The sequence below is a fragment of the Porites lutea genome, chromosome 6 (assembly GCF_958299795.1).
Source record: "Porites lutea chromosome 6, jaPorLute2.1, whole genome shotgun sequence".
Classification (NCBI taxonomy): domain Eukaryota; kingdom Metazoa; phylum Cnidaria; class Anthozoa; order Scleractinia; family Poritidae; genus Porites; species Porites lutea.
In genome coordinates, this window is record NC_133206.1 from 13,799,052 (window position 1) to 13,816,551 (window position 17,500).

General features: G+C 39.4%; 1 protein-coding gene across 1 annotated transcript in view; it reads right to left on the reverse strand.

The window, feature by feature from the left end:
• Window positions 1–10,016, reverse strand: part of LOC140942301 (uncharacterized) — a 145,947-nt gene extending 135,931 nt beyond the window's left edge. The window contains exon 1 of the mRNA XM_073391256.1: window positions 9,079–10,016. Coding sequence (XP_073247357.1) covers window positions 9,079–9,823 — 745 coding nt within the window. The 5' untranslated portion in view covers window positions 9,824–10,016. The remainder of the gene's footprint in view (window positions 1–9,078) is intronic.
• Window positions 10,017–17,500: the final 7,484 nt, after the last annotated feature.

The following is a 17,500-nucleotide window of genomic DNA, read 5'->3' on the forward strand; positions in this document are numbered from 1 at the left end:
GCTATGGAACTTAAAGTAAGCAAAGAAATTACATGTAAATGACAAAATCAAAGATCCGTGACAAACAAATATGTCTCCTGAGCATTATTTTTGAAGCTGCAAGCAGCAGGTATCATTTTTAAAAAACTGTTAGGCTGAACAGTTTTCAAAAACCCTAACTTCAATCCGTTTCAATCTTCTTCAGTTTTGCTCATCCCTGGCATCTGTTGTTTCTGTTATAACAGATGTTGTTTGTTATGTTGTTTGTGTACCTTCCTTTAAAGTTTTAAGCGGATATTTTTGGGTTTCTCTTGATTTAACGGGCATTTTGTAATTTTCTAATTTGGCTGAATTTCGCCGTGACACAGCTCCTTTAAGGAAGAACATGGCCTCCACGCAGACGTCCTTTGGGGTTCGTTCGCAAAGGACGTCTGTGGGGAGGCTAGAAAGGACATGGCTACTACAGTTTAGTGTCGCATGTCCACCTAAATGGTAACGCGTTTAAGAAAAGTGGCTGAATCATGATTTCAGTTTTTTATATTACGTATTTCTAGCGTCGCATGTGCGGTAGCACGTATATTTTCTTACAATGGGAATAATGATACCTGCGGCGTGTATTAAAAGCCAGCATTGTCTGATATTCAGAGTCATATTTTCCGCCTGGGTTAGCGGACTCCCCTCACTCAGCCGGTTTTAGTTTAGCTTATTTGTGTTTTACTCGATTTTACAGTCTACTTATTCTTTTTTTTTGAGGGCTTGTCTTAGCGTCTCTTAGCATTCAGCAAAAATAAGAAATAAGTATTTTTTAGCAATGGATTGAATTTCAAAAGTATTTGCGGTCATATAACGATTTCCTAAGGTGCTTGTCTTTCCGCATTTTTGCAGCAGCCACAGACGTTCAAATGCAAATAATTTTCAACAGGTGCGTATGCACTGATGACAAAAGTGAACTCGCAAAGGCACGGCATATTATTTCTTTTCGTTTGGTTTATTTTATTACAAAATAGGACGTCTGTGGGGAGGCTAGAAAGGACATGGCTACTACAGTTTAGTGTCGCATGTCCACCTAAATGGTAACGCGTTTAAGAAAAGTGGCTGAATCATGATTTCAGTTTTTGATATAACGTATTTCTAGCGTCGCATGTCCGGCAGCACGTATATTTTCCTACAATGGGAGTAATTATACCTGCGGCGTGTATTAAAAGCCAGCATTGTCTGATATTCAGAGTCATATTTTCCGCCTGGGTTAGCGGACTCCCCTCACTCAGCCGGTTTTAGTTTAGCTTATTTGTGTTTTACTCGATTTTACAGTCCACTTATTCTTTTTTTTTGAGGGCTTGTCTTAGCGTCTCTTAGCATTCAGCAAAAATAAGAAGAAAGTATTTTTAGCAATGGATTGAATTTCAAAAGTATTTGCGGTCATATAACTATTTCCTAAGGTGCTTGTCTTTCCGCATTTTTGCAGCAGCCACAGACGTTCAAATGCAAATAATTTTCAACAGGTGCGTAAAAGCGCTCTTGGTTGGAGGGCGATTTCCGGGTTTAACCCCCGGGGTTTAACCACCTCCAGCTAAGCAGATTTTGTCGGATTTCAGATAATTTACCCAACACTAGTTCATTTGCATTGTTGACGTCAACAAAAGCTGTTTGTGGGGTAGCCAGAATGTTTAAAACAAGGAAAATATTTGTAAGTGGTACAGTGCTAATATATTATCAAGTGACATTCATCCTGCCTCTTTCTTAAGATATCGGACTCTTTTCCCGGATATTTCCATTGAAACAGCAAACTAAGTGAGATAATGAGTAATTAAGAAAAGTAATAAAACGTCAGCAAAATTTGAAAATTTCCAATGCAAACAGCCGCAACAATCACAAGCTCTGATAAAACATGGCCAAAGAGAAAGATCACCTTTCACCATCCTTTCTATTAGTACGAATGACAGTGTCTAATAGCAGCTAAATTATTCAGCTGCAATGCGTTCACAGAACGAAAGGAATTGCACCTTATTTGGAGAGAAATTTGTTGTTTTTTTTTCATTCCACTTAGGGCCGAGTTGTTTTGGAAAACACGGTTGCAGAATTAATTATTGGCGTCTTTTTCTATCATTTTCAGTAAAATAGTAATTAATGTGTATACTATTCTTCTACTAGAAAAACAGCTGGAATGCAGTGAATGTAACGGCCAACACCAGCAACGTGCGACTTTTGAGCGTATTTTATGTGTAAAAATCTCAAGTTTCATTCTAGTACTGGAAACAAAGGAAAGTTTGTGGCAAGTTTACCATAATCCTTCAACTGTTTACGTTACGATGCAAACATGCTTGCTTGCATCGTAACGTTATGTATTTTTAGTAAGCCTGTAACAAGATTGTATTAATATTAGATGGTACCGTTTGTTTTTGTAAGAGGTCATTGAAACTACAGAGTATACATTACAGGGAAACTAGGAAACCGAATATTTCAACGAGCTCAATACGAGCCCTACGTGAGTGTTTACCGTATCAGATAGGACTAAATAGTGGAACTTTTTTTTTCCGGTGTTAATTCATGAATAGGGAAATGCCGAGGCATGTAAGGCGGAAAAATAAGGTTTCTTGTTTGTTGATATTACCTGTTTTCCCTCCAAAGGCTTTCGTCTCGCCATTGAATGATCCGTGCTGAAATGCTACTGAAATCCTTCCTCCTCCTCCACCTCCTCCTTTACCACTACCCATGCCACCTGAAGCATACACTCTCCCATTTCCATCGATTTCGAAGCAGTCTATTGAGACACCACCACCGCTACCGCCTCCATCATTAGAATTCTGCTTGGCGCGTTCTCCATTCGCTTGCACTGTGCCATCGATTACGAGTTTACGAGCGGAAATTTTAAGAAAACCTCCTCCTTTCCCACTAGTACTGAAGTTACCACCTCCTGAGCTCCCAGGCTGCGTAACTGCAAAGGCGGTACCATATGCTTCAGCCTGGGATGCTGTGAGCGACGTGTTAGAAGCAGCTCCAGCTCTACCACCGTAACTTCCTCCTGAGCCGCCAAGGTTTCCAGTTACACCTGCGCCAGGATTAGAACTACTGTTCTTGTTGTAATCAAGGGTTAGAATAGTACCTTCTTGAATATCGAACGTCTGTGTCACATTGAAAAAGTGTTCCGTAGAGCTTGAGGTTGTCTCTAAGAAAACTTCGGTGTTAATCGTCAGACTTGTGTAAGAGTGAATGCCCGGTGTAAATTTACACGGCGAAGTTATTGGACTGCTCCCACAGTGGGGTAACGCTGATTGCCCGAAATAAGACGATTGTAGCAAAATTGCTAGTGCAAGAACGCTTCCCGCCAGTCGTCTGCCTCTAATAATGTAGACCATTGTCGTGCGAAGCTAGATCTGAAAAATGTTTTTAATCGATGCGATTGCATCGAAACATTTTGAAGAACTTGTGAAGTGTCCCAGTATCGATAAAATGATCAGTATCAGTTTTCCTTGATCCTTGACTTCAACTAAAGTTTGAGAAACTCAAACGTGCCGCATTTCAGCGGGTTAAAGCTGGTACACCTGACTTACTCGAAGTCTAAAGGAAGCCAAATGATTATCCAAGCATATCATTTATTACGTGGGATGTTTTTTTTCCTATGATTCCGTGCTTGGATAATTTGCGTGACAACTATTGTGATGATAAAAGACCTTCAGGGAACACTTGACCTTCTGGCACACACGGTTGATTCCACACGTTCAAACTTCTGCATTAATGGGATACATATAGCCTTTTGTGTCAAAGTAAATAATAGACTAGATAAAAACAATAGGACAATGAGAATACTTCACGTTACAGGAGTACCCAACGTAACGGATCCGCTCCTCAGGCTTAGAATGTGCTGGCTGGTAACTAAATAATGGATGAGAAACTCCTGCTGGGAATTTGCCGAAACGTGTTTCTTGCTGTTGTTGACCCTTTGAATTCAGATGCTCGCTGGAAAAAAAAATTCCACTTCCGGCGTTACGCAAAGTAAAGCATCGGTCGGTTCCAGAAATCGAACGTGATTAATTGATGTGTTGACAGTTAAATTATAATACGGCCATTTTGATCTATAATTACTCTTGAGATACAGTAAGAGACGTCCCCAGGAGAGGAGTATTTTCTATGCATTATATTTACCAAGGGCCCGACCAAGGGTAAGACAAAACCAACAGTTTCCTTTTTAAAACAATCCGTGTCGTGTTTAGCATAGATAAAACTTCTGGATTAGTAGGTCCTAATTGTACTGACTGTAATCCAGCAGGGGCACCCAAAGTCAATTTTCGGAAAATGTCTGTTCGATTTGAGATCTAGAATTTTCGAGGCATTTTTTGTAAAATTTCTTGCTTGCCTACCTCTCCTAGGATTTTCGAACCTCTAAAAATTGGTATAATTGCGGATTTTTACCCTAAAAAGCTCACCTAGAATTTTCGGGAGCCTTTTTTCTGGCTGAAATTTTCGAAAACGTAAGTTTTGATCCCTATAATTTTCGGATCTTTAGACTTTCAGCTAGGAAATCCGAACAGATGAAAAATTTTTAGGGGATAAAAATATCCTATATCTACCGTTTAAATACTAAAATACGTTTAACAGTGCTATTTTTAAGTGGTTTTGAACTATATTCTCGTTGGGTGCCCCTGATCCAGGTTTAACGCTTGAAAAGTTGCACAAGTACAGTGGAACCCCGCCTTACGGCCACCTCGCTAATACGGTCACCTCGTTATTACGGCCACTTTTTCTTTAGCCGTCCGGCAAAACGACCATACATTTTCTTGTAAAAAAAACCTCTCGCTAATACGGTCACCCGTTAATACGGCCAATTTTTCTGTGGCCCATTGGTCACCGCATTAACGAGGTTCCACTGTACTTAAATCCTGGTACAAAGGTGGAGACCCTGAACAAGGATTTCGGCGCTATATCGCAGACGGACTTAACCAGAAGTTTAGTTCCGTTTGTGGCACAGGCTACAGCAAGCCCTCCGGAAACTCTGGCGTCTTGCCCTGCCACTTTCCCAAACGACCATTTGTAAAAACTTATCCTGTGGGAACGATATTGCGGACCACAGGGAGCCCATACAAACTAATGCTAATTACCAATTTATAAGTTCCTTTCAAATTTTTAAATGTATGGAAATTTTTGGTAGGGTATGGTCAGCAACACTTACTAGCAATACTTTGAGCGTTCCTGCATTATAAGTTTACCTACGTACATAATTCATGTTGTGAACATTTCTGTAGTAGAGAACTACCAGAATATCTTGTTGTCATAGTCCGGCCTAATTAATAAAGTTGTTTTCATATAGCATTCTTGTTATATTGTTTTCAAGGCTAAACAGTGACACCTAGAAGTGGTTTCCAGCAGCTTTTTGGAGCATCTCCTTCAGGTACGGATAACCACTGTTTTATTTTGGACTTTGAGTGATAAATGGCGACAAAAAAACTTACAAAGGAGTAGAAGTAAGCTGCTCCAGCAAGTTTAGAGGTACTCCCTGACCAATACCTCAGTAACATTTCAACAACAATCTGTATTTCTATTCTCTTTCTTTGCCCTTAAAGCTAGATTATTAGTTGACTATAGAGTTAGAGTACTGGCTGTCTAGAATATAGGGAATAGTGCCCTGACATTCGCGCTTAAAATCACCTCCACGCATGCGTGCTAATGACGGCAGGCAATCAAACCCGAGCAGTTGCTAGAAAGTTAAGCTAGCATGTCGAAGTCACATCGGTAATATAAACAGCTTCATTTGCGTTCTAGAAGGACACTTGAATTGATTGGATGTTTTTGATTCGAATGTCTCGAAAAACATCGGGAATCGTCACATATCACATGGGATATGTTTACGGGGTAACCGGTCATTTCGCCCCGTTTACTTAGCCCGCTATCTTCGAGTCATTTAGCGCGATTCAAATGTGATATTCTATAAGCCATCAACCACAACAAACACACTTCAAATATAACATTCCGCGTTCTATAATAGGGGGCTGAGAAACCGGGACGAAATGACTTGGTGGCGAGATGACCGGTAACCGTTTACGGTCTTTACTTTGATTCAACAACTTTTTAGACCCACCTCAGTATTGGCTGGTTCTGTGAAATATTCAGGCGTTATTAATCGCAGGATGGCACGGAGCGCTCCATCATTAGGTGTATACCGTAAACTGTGTCTTATAAGCCCTTGGCCTATACACTTTCGTAAGGGGTTTTAGGAGAGCTTTTAAACGGAGGGGCTTATATCTGAGGGGGCTTTATGACGAAAAGGTAAATAGCATAAAGGGGCTGTGTCACGGCAGTCCAGTTCATTTTGTTTTTTTTTGCCAATTACTCGCCCTCAATCGCTATGAAACTTAAAGTAAGCAAAGAAATTACATGTAAAAGACAAAATCAAAGATCCGTGACAAACAAATATGTCTCCTGAGCATTATTTTTGAAGTTGCAAGCAGCAGGGATCATTTTTGAAAAACTGTTAGGCTGAACAGTTTTCAAAAACCCTAACTTCAATCCGTTTCAATCTTCTTCAGTTTTGCCGATCCGTGGCATCTGTTGTTTCTGTTATGTTATTTTAACCTTCCTTTAAAGTTCTAAGCGGTTATTTTTAGGTTTCTCTTAATTTAACGGGCATTTTGTAATTTCCTAATTTGGCTGAATTTCGCCGTGACACATGGCCTCCACGCAGACGTCCTTTGGGGTTCGTTCGTAAAGGAAGTCTGCGGGCAGGCTAGAAAGGACATGGATACTACAGTTTAGTGTCGCATGTCCACCTAAATGGTAACGCGTTTAAGAAAAGGGGCTGAATCATGATTTCATTTTTTTTATACTACGTATTTCTAGCGTGGCATGTACGGCAGCACGTATATTTTCTTACAATGGGAATAATGATACCTGCGGCGTGTATTAAAAGCCAGCATTGTCTGACATTCATAGTCATATTTTCCGCCTGGGTTGGCGGACTCACTTCACTCAGCCGGTTTTAGTTTAGCTTATTTGTGTTTTACTCGATTTTACAGTCTACTTATTCTTTTTTTTGAGGGCTTGTCTTAGGGTCTCTTAGCATTCAGCAAAAATAAGAAATAAGTATTTTTTAGCAATGGATTGAATTTTAAAAGTATTTGCGGTCATATAACGATTTCCTAAGGTGCTTGTCTTTCCGCACTTTTGCAGCAGCCACAGACGTTCAAATGCAAATAATCTTCAACAGGAGCGTATGCACTGATGACAAAAGTGAACTCGCAAAGGCACGGCATATTATTTCTTTTCGTTTGGTTTATTTTATTACAATTACTTTTTACAATGCCAAAAAGAACTAGATGAACAGTAGAACTAGATGACAAATGAGGGAAGGTTAACGAATTACTCTCAGTGCTAACACAAAGTTTCAACAACTTCTCTTTTCTGCTTTTTAAAATCTGCCACTCCAGTAACGCCAAAAACCAGTTCTGGCTGTTCTCAAAACTGACTCGTACCGTTTATGGATAGACTTAACCGACCGCCTAGTTGGAAAGAAAAAGAAAGCGCTCTTAGCCTGGTTGGAGGGCGGTGAAAAAAAAATCTTTTTTCCAGCGTAGCAGGTAGTAGGCAGCGCACACCATTGGCAACGAGCTCAATTCCTGCAAAGCAGGCTATGAGGACTGTTTTCAATCGATGTGCATTGAAACATTTTGAAGAACAAGTGAAGTACCTCAGCACCAGCGCTTTAGCTATATCATCTCATCAAATATTTGACCGTTAAAAGATACATGTAAATTTGTTTAGCTTTCATAGAACGCGTGGGAGGGGGGGTTGCTTACGCGCTTTTGATCATATTTGCATGGAAAAGGCGCGTTATAAATTTTTAATTATTATTATTATTATTGTTGCTTAGAAATTTTGTTTTCAGTGTGTTGTATGTATTATACAGAAGAAACACTGGAATCCCCCTGGTTTCTGTTATAGCGTAGCAGGTCGTTTTCGGGGTTTAACCCCCGGGGTTTAACCACCTCCAACTAACACTCCAGCTAAGCAGATTTTGTCGGATTTCAGATAATTTACCCAACACTAGTTCATTTGCATTGTTGACGTCAACAAAAGCTGTTTGCGGGGTAGCCAGAATGTTTAAGACAAGGATAATATTTGTAAGTGGTACAGTGCTAATATATTATCAAGTGACATTCATCCTGCCTCTTTCTTAAGATATCGGACTCTTTTCCCGGATATTTCCATTGAAACAGCAAACTGAGTGAGATAATGAGTAATTAGTTTAGGTAATAGCATGATTTGTAGTGATATTTGGCAAAAATACCACGAGTGATATTTAGAAAAGTAATAAAACGTGGGCAAAATTTTAAAATTTCCAATGCAAACAGCCTATAGTTCTGATAAAATCACAAGCTCTGATAAAACATGGTCAAAGAGAAAGATCTTCTTTTACCGTCCTTTCTATTAGTTCGAATGACAGTCTCTGATAGCAGCTAAATTATTCAGCTTCAATGCGTTTACAGAACGAAAGGAATTGCACCTTATTATTTGGAGAGAAATTTTTTTTTTCATTCTACTTAGGGCCGAGTTGTTTTTGAAAACTAGGTTGCAGAATTAATTATTCGCGTCTTTTTCTATCATTTTCAGTAAAATAGTAATTAATGTGTATACTTTTGTTCTACTAGAAAAACAGCTGGAATGCGGTGAATGTAACGGCCAACACCAGCAACGTGCGACTTTTGAGCGTATTTTATGTGTAAAAATCTCAAGTTTCATTCTAGTACTGGAAACAAAGGAAAGTTTGTGGCAAGTTTACCATAATCCTTCAACTGTTTACGTTACGATGCAAACATGCTTGCTTGCATCGTAACGTTATGTATTTTTAGTAAGCCTGTAACAAGATTGTATTAATATTAGATGGTACCGTTTGTTTTTGTAAGAGGTCATTGAAACTACAGAGTATACATTACAGGGAAACTAGGAAACCGAATATTTCAACGAGCTCAATACGAGCCCTACGTGAGTGTTTACCGTATCAGATAGGACTAAATAGTGGAACTTTTTTTTTCCGGTGTTAATTCATGAATAGGGAAATGCCGAGGCATGTAAGGCGGAAAAATAAGGTTTCTTGTTTGTTGATATTACCTGTTTTCCCTCCAAAGGCTTTCGTCTCGCCATTGAATGATCCGTGCTGAAATGCTACTGAAATCCTTCCTCCTCCTCCACCTCCTCCTTTACCACTACCCATGCCACCTGAAGCATACACTCTCCCGTTTCCATCGATTTCAAAGCAGTCTATTGAGACACCACCACCGCTACCGCCTCCATCATTAGAATTCTGCTTGGCGCGTTCTCCATTCGCTTGCACAGTGCCATCGATTACGAGTTTACGGGCGGAAATTTTAAGAAAACCTCCTCCTTTCCCACTAGTACTGGAGTTACCACCTCCTGAGCTCCCAGGCTGCGTAACTGCAAAGGCGGTACCATATGCTTCAGCCTGGGATGCTGTGAGCGACGTGTTAGAAGCAGCTCCAGCTCTACCACCGTAACTTCCTCCTGAGCCGCCAAGGTTTCCAGTTACACCTGCGCCAGGATTAGAACTACTGTCCTTGTTGTAATCAAGGGTTAGAATGGTACCTTCTTGAATATCGAACGTCTGTGTCACATTGAAAAAGTGTTCTGTAGAGCTTGAGGTAGTCTCTAAGAAAACTTCAGTGTTAATCGTCAGACTTGTGTAAGAGTGAATGCCAGGTGTAAATTTACACGGCGAAGTTATTGGACTGCTCCCACAGTGGGGTAACGCTGATTGCCCGAAATAAGACGATTGTAGCAAAATTGCTAGTGCAAGAACGCTTCCCGCCAGTCGTCTGCCTCTTATAATGTAGACCATTGTCGTGCGAAGCTAGATCTGAGAAATGTTTTTAATCGATGCGATTGCATCGAAACATTTTGAAGAACTTGTGAAGTGTCCCAGTATCGATAAAATGATCAGTATCAGTTTTCCTTGATCCTTGACTTCAACTAAAGTTTGAGAAACTCAAACGTGCTGCATTTCAGCGGGTTAAAGCTGCTACACTTGACTTACTCGAAGTCTAAAGGAAGCCAAATGATTATCCAAGCATATCATTTATTACGTGGGATGTTTTTTTCCCTATGATTCCGTGCTTGGATAATTTGCGTGACAACTATTGTGATGATAAAAGACCATCAGGGAACACTTGACCTTCTGGCACACACGGTTGATTCCACACGTTCAAACTTCTGCATTAATGGGATACATATAGCCTTTTGTGTCAAAGTAAATAATAGACTAGATAAAAACAATTAGACAATGAGAATACTTCACGTTACAGGAGTACCCAACGTAACGGATCCGCTCCTCAGGCTTAGAATGTGCTGGCTGGTAACTAAATAATGGATGAGAAACTCCTGCTGGGAATTTGCCGAAACGTGTTTCTTGCTGTTGTTGACCCTTTGAATTCAGATGCTCGCTGGAAAAAAAAATTCCACTTCCGGCGTTACGCAAAGTAAAGCATCGATCGGTTCCAGAAATCGAACGTGATTAATTGATGTGTTGACAGTTAAATTATAATACGGCCATTTTGTTCTATAATTACTCTGGAGATACAGTAAGAGACGTCCCCAGGAGAGGAGTATTTTCTATGCATTATATTTACAAAGGGTAAGACAAAACCAACAGTTTGCTTTTTAAAACAATCCGTGTCGGAAAAAAAAAAAACTTCCGGATTAGTAGGTCCTAATTGTACTGACGGTAATCCAGCAGGGGCACCCAAAGTCAATTTTCGGAAAATGTCTGTTCGATTTGAGATCTAGAATTTTCGGAGCATTTTTTGTAAAATTTCTTGCTTGCCTACCTCTCCTAGGATTTTCGAACCTCAAAAAATTGGTATAATTGCGGATTTTACCCTAAAAAGCTCACCTAGAATTTTCGGGAGCCTTTTTTCTGGCTGAAATTTTCGAAAACGTAAGTTTAGATCCCTATAATTTTCGGATCTTTAGACTTTCAGCTAGGAAATCCGAACAGATAAAAAGTTTTTAGGGGAAAAATACGTTTAATAGTGCTATTTTTAAGTGGTTTTGAACTATATTCTCGTTGGGTGCCCCTGATCCAGGTTTAGCGCGTGAAAAGTTGCACAAGTACAGTGGAACCCCGCCTTACTGCCACCTCAGTAATACGGTCATCTCGTTATTACGGCCACTTTTTCTTTAGCCGCCCGGCAAAACGGCCATACATTTTCTTGTAAAAAAAAACCCTCCTTAATACGGTCACCCGTTAATACGGCCAATTTTTCTGTGGCCCATTGGTCACCGCATTACAGTGGAACCCCGATACAACGATCCTCGATATAACGATATCCCCGCCATAACGATAAATATGCTATGTCCCGGCAAAAGTTACAGTAAAATGTATGGGACAGAACCCCGATATAACGATCTTCGATATAACGATATTCCCGATATAACGATGAGTTTTTAGCGCACCGAGCGTAAAATCTTCCCCGATATAACGATATTACAGTATCAGTACACAGATACAATTTAAACAAAATATTGGATTTAATACAATGACATTACAGTAATCGAGTACAGTAATCTGTAACGTTTCTGTCAACAGCTTTCAGTTTACGATGCCTCTTTATCCTCCTTGTCATTTAATAGTTCTTTCAGTTTTAGTATTTTTGCCTCCTTCTTGTAAAAGTAAGCAATTAGAGATTTTATTAATACGTTGGATGATTCGGGCGAACGAGAGAGAGAATTTCTTTCCTCTCTTTCAACTATGGAGGTTTTCAAGATTGCAAATAAGACAAATGAGGCAAACCAAACTTGAAGAGTACTTTAATTAATGAACAAGTGTCTGTCAAAAAAGAAAAACACGCAAACAGCGAAAAGTAACGACGATTACAGTCGCAACTTTAATCGTTTAAGTTTTGTTTTGTTTCCCTTTGACCATTCATACCACAGACTTTGTTGTGTAACCTTGATAACGTCTAATGCTTTGCAAATTGTTTAAGGACATTGCTGCGTGCTTGAAACGCTACATTTGTTAGTCATTTGATACTCATTACAAGTTTAATTAAACAATATGTAGTAAAAAAAGAACATGTTTATTTTACCTCGATATAACGATATTTTCGGTTATTTTACGGCAATATCGTTATATCGGGAGTCTCGATATAACGATACCTCGATATAACGATCTAATTCCGCTGCTCCCTTGGCATATCGTTATATCGGGGTTCCACTGTACAAGGTTCCACTGTACTTAAATCCTGGTACAAAGGTGGAGACCCTGAACAAGGATTTCGGCGCTATATCGCAGACGGACTTAACCAGAAGTTTAGTTCCGTCTGTGGCACAGGCTACAGCAAGCCCTCTGGAAACTCTGGCGTCTTGCCCTGCCACTTTCCCAAACGACCATTTGTAAAAACTTATCATGTGGGAACAATATTGCGGACCACAGGGAGCCCATACAAACTAATGCTAATTACCAATTTATAAGTTCCTTTCAAATTTTTAAATGTATGGAAATTTTGGTAGGGTATGGTTAGCAACACTTACTAGCAATACTTTGAGCGTTCCTGCATTATAAATTTACCTACGTACATAATTCATGTTGTGAACATTTCTGTAGTAGAGAACTACCAGAATATCTTGTTGTCATAGTCCGGCCTAATTAATAAAGTTGTTTTCATATAGCATTCTTGTTATATTGTTTTCAAGGCTAAACAGTGACACCTAGAAGTGGTTTCCAGCAGCTTTTTGGAGCATCTCCTTCAGGTACGGATAACCACTGTTTTATTTTGGACTTTGAGTGATAAATGGCGACAAAAAAACTTACAAAGGAGTAGAAGTAAGCTGCTCCAGCAAGTTTAGAGGTACTCCCTGACCTATATCTCGGTAACATTTCAACAACAATCTGTATTTCTATTCTCTTTCTTTGCCCTTAAAGCTAGATTATTAGTTGACTATAGAGTTAGAGTACTGGCTGTCTAGAATATAGGGAATAGTGCCCTGACATTCGCGCTTAAAATCACCTCCACGCATGCGTGCTAATGACGGCAGGCAATCAAACCCGAGCAGTTGCTAGAAAGTTAAGCTAGCATGTCGAAGTCACATCGGTAATATAAACAGCTTCATTTGCGTTCTAGAAGGACACTTGAATTGATTGGATGTTTTTGTTAATTCGAATGTCTCGAAAAACATCGGGAATCGTCACACATCACATGGGATATGTTTACGGGGTAACCGGTCATTTCGCCCCGGTTACTTAACCCCCTATCTTCGAGTCATTTAGCGCGATACAAATGTGATATTCTATAAGCCATCAACCAAAACAAGCACGCTTCAAATATAACATTCCGCGTTCTAGAATAGGGGGCTGAATAACGGGACGAAATGACTTGGTGGCGAAATGACCGGTAACCGTTTATGGTCTTTACTTTGATTCAACACTATTTAAACTCACTTCAGCAAAGGTTGGTTTTGTGAAATATTCAGGCGTTATTAATCGCAGGATGGCATGGAGCGCTCGGTCATTAGGTGTATACTGTAAACTGTGTCTTATAAGCCCTTGGCCTATACACCTTCGTAAGGGGTTTTAGGAGAGCTTTTTAAACGGAGGGGCTTATATCTGAGGGGGCTTTATGACCGAACTCTTCTTCGAAACAAGCTATGGCAGTGCTGATCAAAATATGTTTTGCATTTACTGGTGTTAATATTTAGGCTTCAAAACATCATAATAAATCAAATAAATTTCACTGCAAGCTAGAGGGAGGCTTGTATTTCTTTGGGTGCTTGCAATCGGATATATCCGTGTTTTGTTGTTTACGGTTAGATAGGTCTATAACTGGGGGGCTAATGAGTTTGTATGGATGGGGTGGGTTGGGGGGGTGCTTCTAAGCGGCAGTTTACGGTACTAGGGCTTGAGCACAAGATTTGCAGAAGATGTAATGACCCGGGGGGCGTACTTCCTTCTAAGAGGCTAATGGGGACGTGCCGCTGAATGGAGTCGCATTTTCACGACTGGATTGACTATAATGGGGTCGCATTTTCAATAGAGTTAGTAGAATGGGGTCGCACATTTTCGGATTTTTGGGGTAAGACAGTTCTTTGTATTCACGGTTAGCAAACGTACCAGAATGCTTGTACTGAAGATGACAAGTAAAGTGTTTTTCATTCAATCTAAAAAATGGGTCAATTCATAAAAGTAGAAAGTGACTAAGTTGGGATCGCGAAAATTACATATTTGCCCAAAAGTGACTAAGATGGGGTCTATAATTGGCCACAGAATAAATTATAATGGGGTAGCGGCTCTGAGTCTCACCTCGGCAAGAAACAACAGCAAGCAAAAATTCCAATAGCGTTTCTCTTCAGTCAACTTCATTTTAATATTTTACGGCGGCCATCTTGCTATGCGCAGTAAGAGATGCGCGGTGCAAAACTAGGGAATCACCTTAAACTTTCTTTTTCTTCTTGGTGTACAAAATGAAATACAGCTGCTATCAAGATTGTTCTGTAATTCACGGCTGGTTTGTTTATTGCGCGTTTTGTTGACAAATGCAACGCTTGTCAAAGTCATTGGAAATCCGATTTCGGATGGCATCGTTTTCAAAAATGAGCTTACTCACTTGCCCTTGCTTGAGGCGTAAGAGGGTTGAAAAGTCTCAAGCGATTCTGGAACACTTGATGACCTTCAGAAGCAGCATCTCGACTGGTAAGCCTGAGCAATTATTGTCTTTGATGTGTTTTTTTTTTTCAGTTTCCTGAAGTCGAGCGTATAGTTTATGCGGCTTAAGTTTATACAGGAGCAATGATCTAACCTACAACAGTATCAGGTTTAAAAAGCCTTTAGACATTTTTTGACCGCAAATTCAAAGAAAAGGTTCCGAAGATTATTTAGTTATGATTTTGGCTGTAAACAGAAAGCTATGAGAGATTTTCTTGCCTCTAGTTCATCTTGAAAAAGAGCAAACACCGGGAAGCCGGCTTAAAACATAACTAAGTTTATGCTTACCTGACTCATGATTTTCAGAGACACTTTACTCTCAATATTTCTCTTCGTGAATGAAAATTATTGTCTCTGTACATGTTTCACCGAATTATATTTAGTTTATTGATCGTTAGTAGTCCCTCTCGCAATTTTTATCGCTGCACCGGTTGTTTCCAGTCGAACATAAACATCGCATGCAGAAATACTCAAAACGCCGCGCGTAAATATCACTCGCTTTTAAAGATTACACATAACAAAACCATACACAGTTTAATAAATAAAGGGAAATAGAACCTAAACATAACAATTTCTCTATCATGTTAAAGCGTAAATGTTAACTCTATTAATCGCACTGCAAATTTGGTGCCTGTCAAAAGTGAGAACCCGTCCGGCTGGCCGAAAAGTGGTTTTGGGAATTTTTTTTATCGTTTTCATTAAAAGCCCATAATTATTACCCTGGATATCACATAGGACCAGATTTTTCTAACTGAAAAGTCCCGCCATTATAGAATTCTCTTCATGAAAACGTTTTATAATTCAATGCTACAATTTGTTGTGCAAAGGAAGCGCGTGCTTTGATCGTCGTGGATATTGAATGAGTGCAAATTCTCTTGCAAAATTGTGAAAAACTGCAGAATTATAGGTTTCATAGGGCAAAAAAGAACAAATTCTGTCCGAGGTCTGTATGATAAAAAAGGTGGGCCTCATAGTACTGTTTACCTGAGACGTGATGAGAAAAAGTATCTTTAAAAGGCTGGTTTACACGCCACCAGATTCGTCGCCAAGATTTACTAGTAAACTAAACTTGTCGAACACAAAAAATCCGGCCTGATTTTTTATTTTGGTCTTTCTTTTAGACAGAGGAATGCAACGTGTAAATTGGCTGCCACCAAGGACTATCGTGGCGCGTGTGTTTCTTAAAATCATATTTCGGGGTTGTCCAATCATCCATAGTCTCTCTAACGGAGCAATGTTGGAGAGACTGGTGAATGCCACATTATGATTCAACAGCTAATGCAAATACAATACACGAATAGGTCTATTTGTTTTCCAGGCCTAATCTACTGTGATCGAACATGATTGTTATTTTTGGGTGTACAAATAAGACTACTAACTCGATGTAAAATTTGTTTCACTCTTGGACTGTCATTATTGTTATTTAGTTATAGTTATAGTTATTATTTTTCTGTAAAATCACTTAGCCTTTGCCTCAAAAGTCACATGAATTGCCCTGATCTGTGGATTACAAGTTTATTGTTAGATTTAAATTATGAATTTATTAACGGGAGCTTCGCTTTTAGCCATGGCTAAATCTATATATTATTCTAGTTCCTTATGAACAACTGATACCATCGTCAGGAGCCGGTTCCCTCCTGCCATCGTCATTTCTAAATTGAAGAAGCCCGACTCTCAAATACCCCCCCTCCCTCCCCGAGGGGCTTAATAGAGGATTTACGGGTACCTTTATTTCTCAGTTATTTTAAGACCCTGAGTTTGTAATCTCGTACCCAGATCTCTTGTTGACGAAGCCGAAGGGGAGATCGGGTCAATCTGATTTGTACACGTGATCGCCTGTCAGGAATGTGACAGGCGATGAAATAGCGCATGTACGAAATAAATCCTCAAGTTTAGACGTGTTTAACAACGAATTGATAGAGGCGTGAAGGTTTCTTTTACAGAATGTGGTTATACGCATATGTTAAGTATGAACCGACTAATTTGTTGTTGTTTTTCTTTTTACCACCAAATTGAAAGCGACAGCTGGTTAGTTTAAAATTTAATTATCATAGCGCTCCTTGAAAGCTCAAAGCAGTACGCGTCACCTTTACGCCAGAATATTTTAACCCTTTTCAGAAGTCTTAATGTTGATACTGAGAGAGAGTTTCAAAAAGTCTTTGTAGATGAGATAAAAACGGTTTTTCAAGTTATATTGAGACATCCATACATACATACGTGCATACACACATAACCTTTATTTAAACTCGAATTTTAGTGTAGCTACACTATATATATAATATATATATATATATATATATATATATATATATATATATATATATATATATATATATATATTTATATATATATTATTCAGTTAGATGTTCACCGGCGAAGCCAAGACAGTGCTCTACTTGCAGTAAAGGAGCGGAATAGACCAGTAGGTGAACTACTCAAATCCTGAGTGCATGGGTGTTTAATACAAGCCTGTTTCGTAGGCCACCGAGAGGGTGACCCACTCTTCAGTTAAACTCCCAACTGAAGAGTGGGTCACCCTCTCGGTGGCCTACGAAACGGGCTTGTATTAAACACCCATGCACTCAGGATTTGAGTAGTTCACCTACTGGTCTATACATATATATACAAACGAACTCATATCAAATTGTAGACATCGAAGAAAATATATTCTCAAGTATTCCTGAAGTTTTGTTTATTCTATTATAAGCGCGCGTAGGTTTTTTAAAAATTAGTACTTTTTGAATAACGCCCCTGTCATGACAACCGCAAAAATATGTCACGCGATCATGTTGCCGTGTTAACCGTTGTGATGCTTCAGTG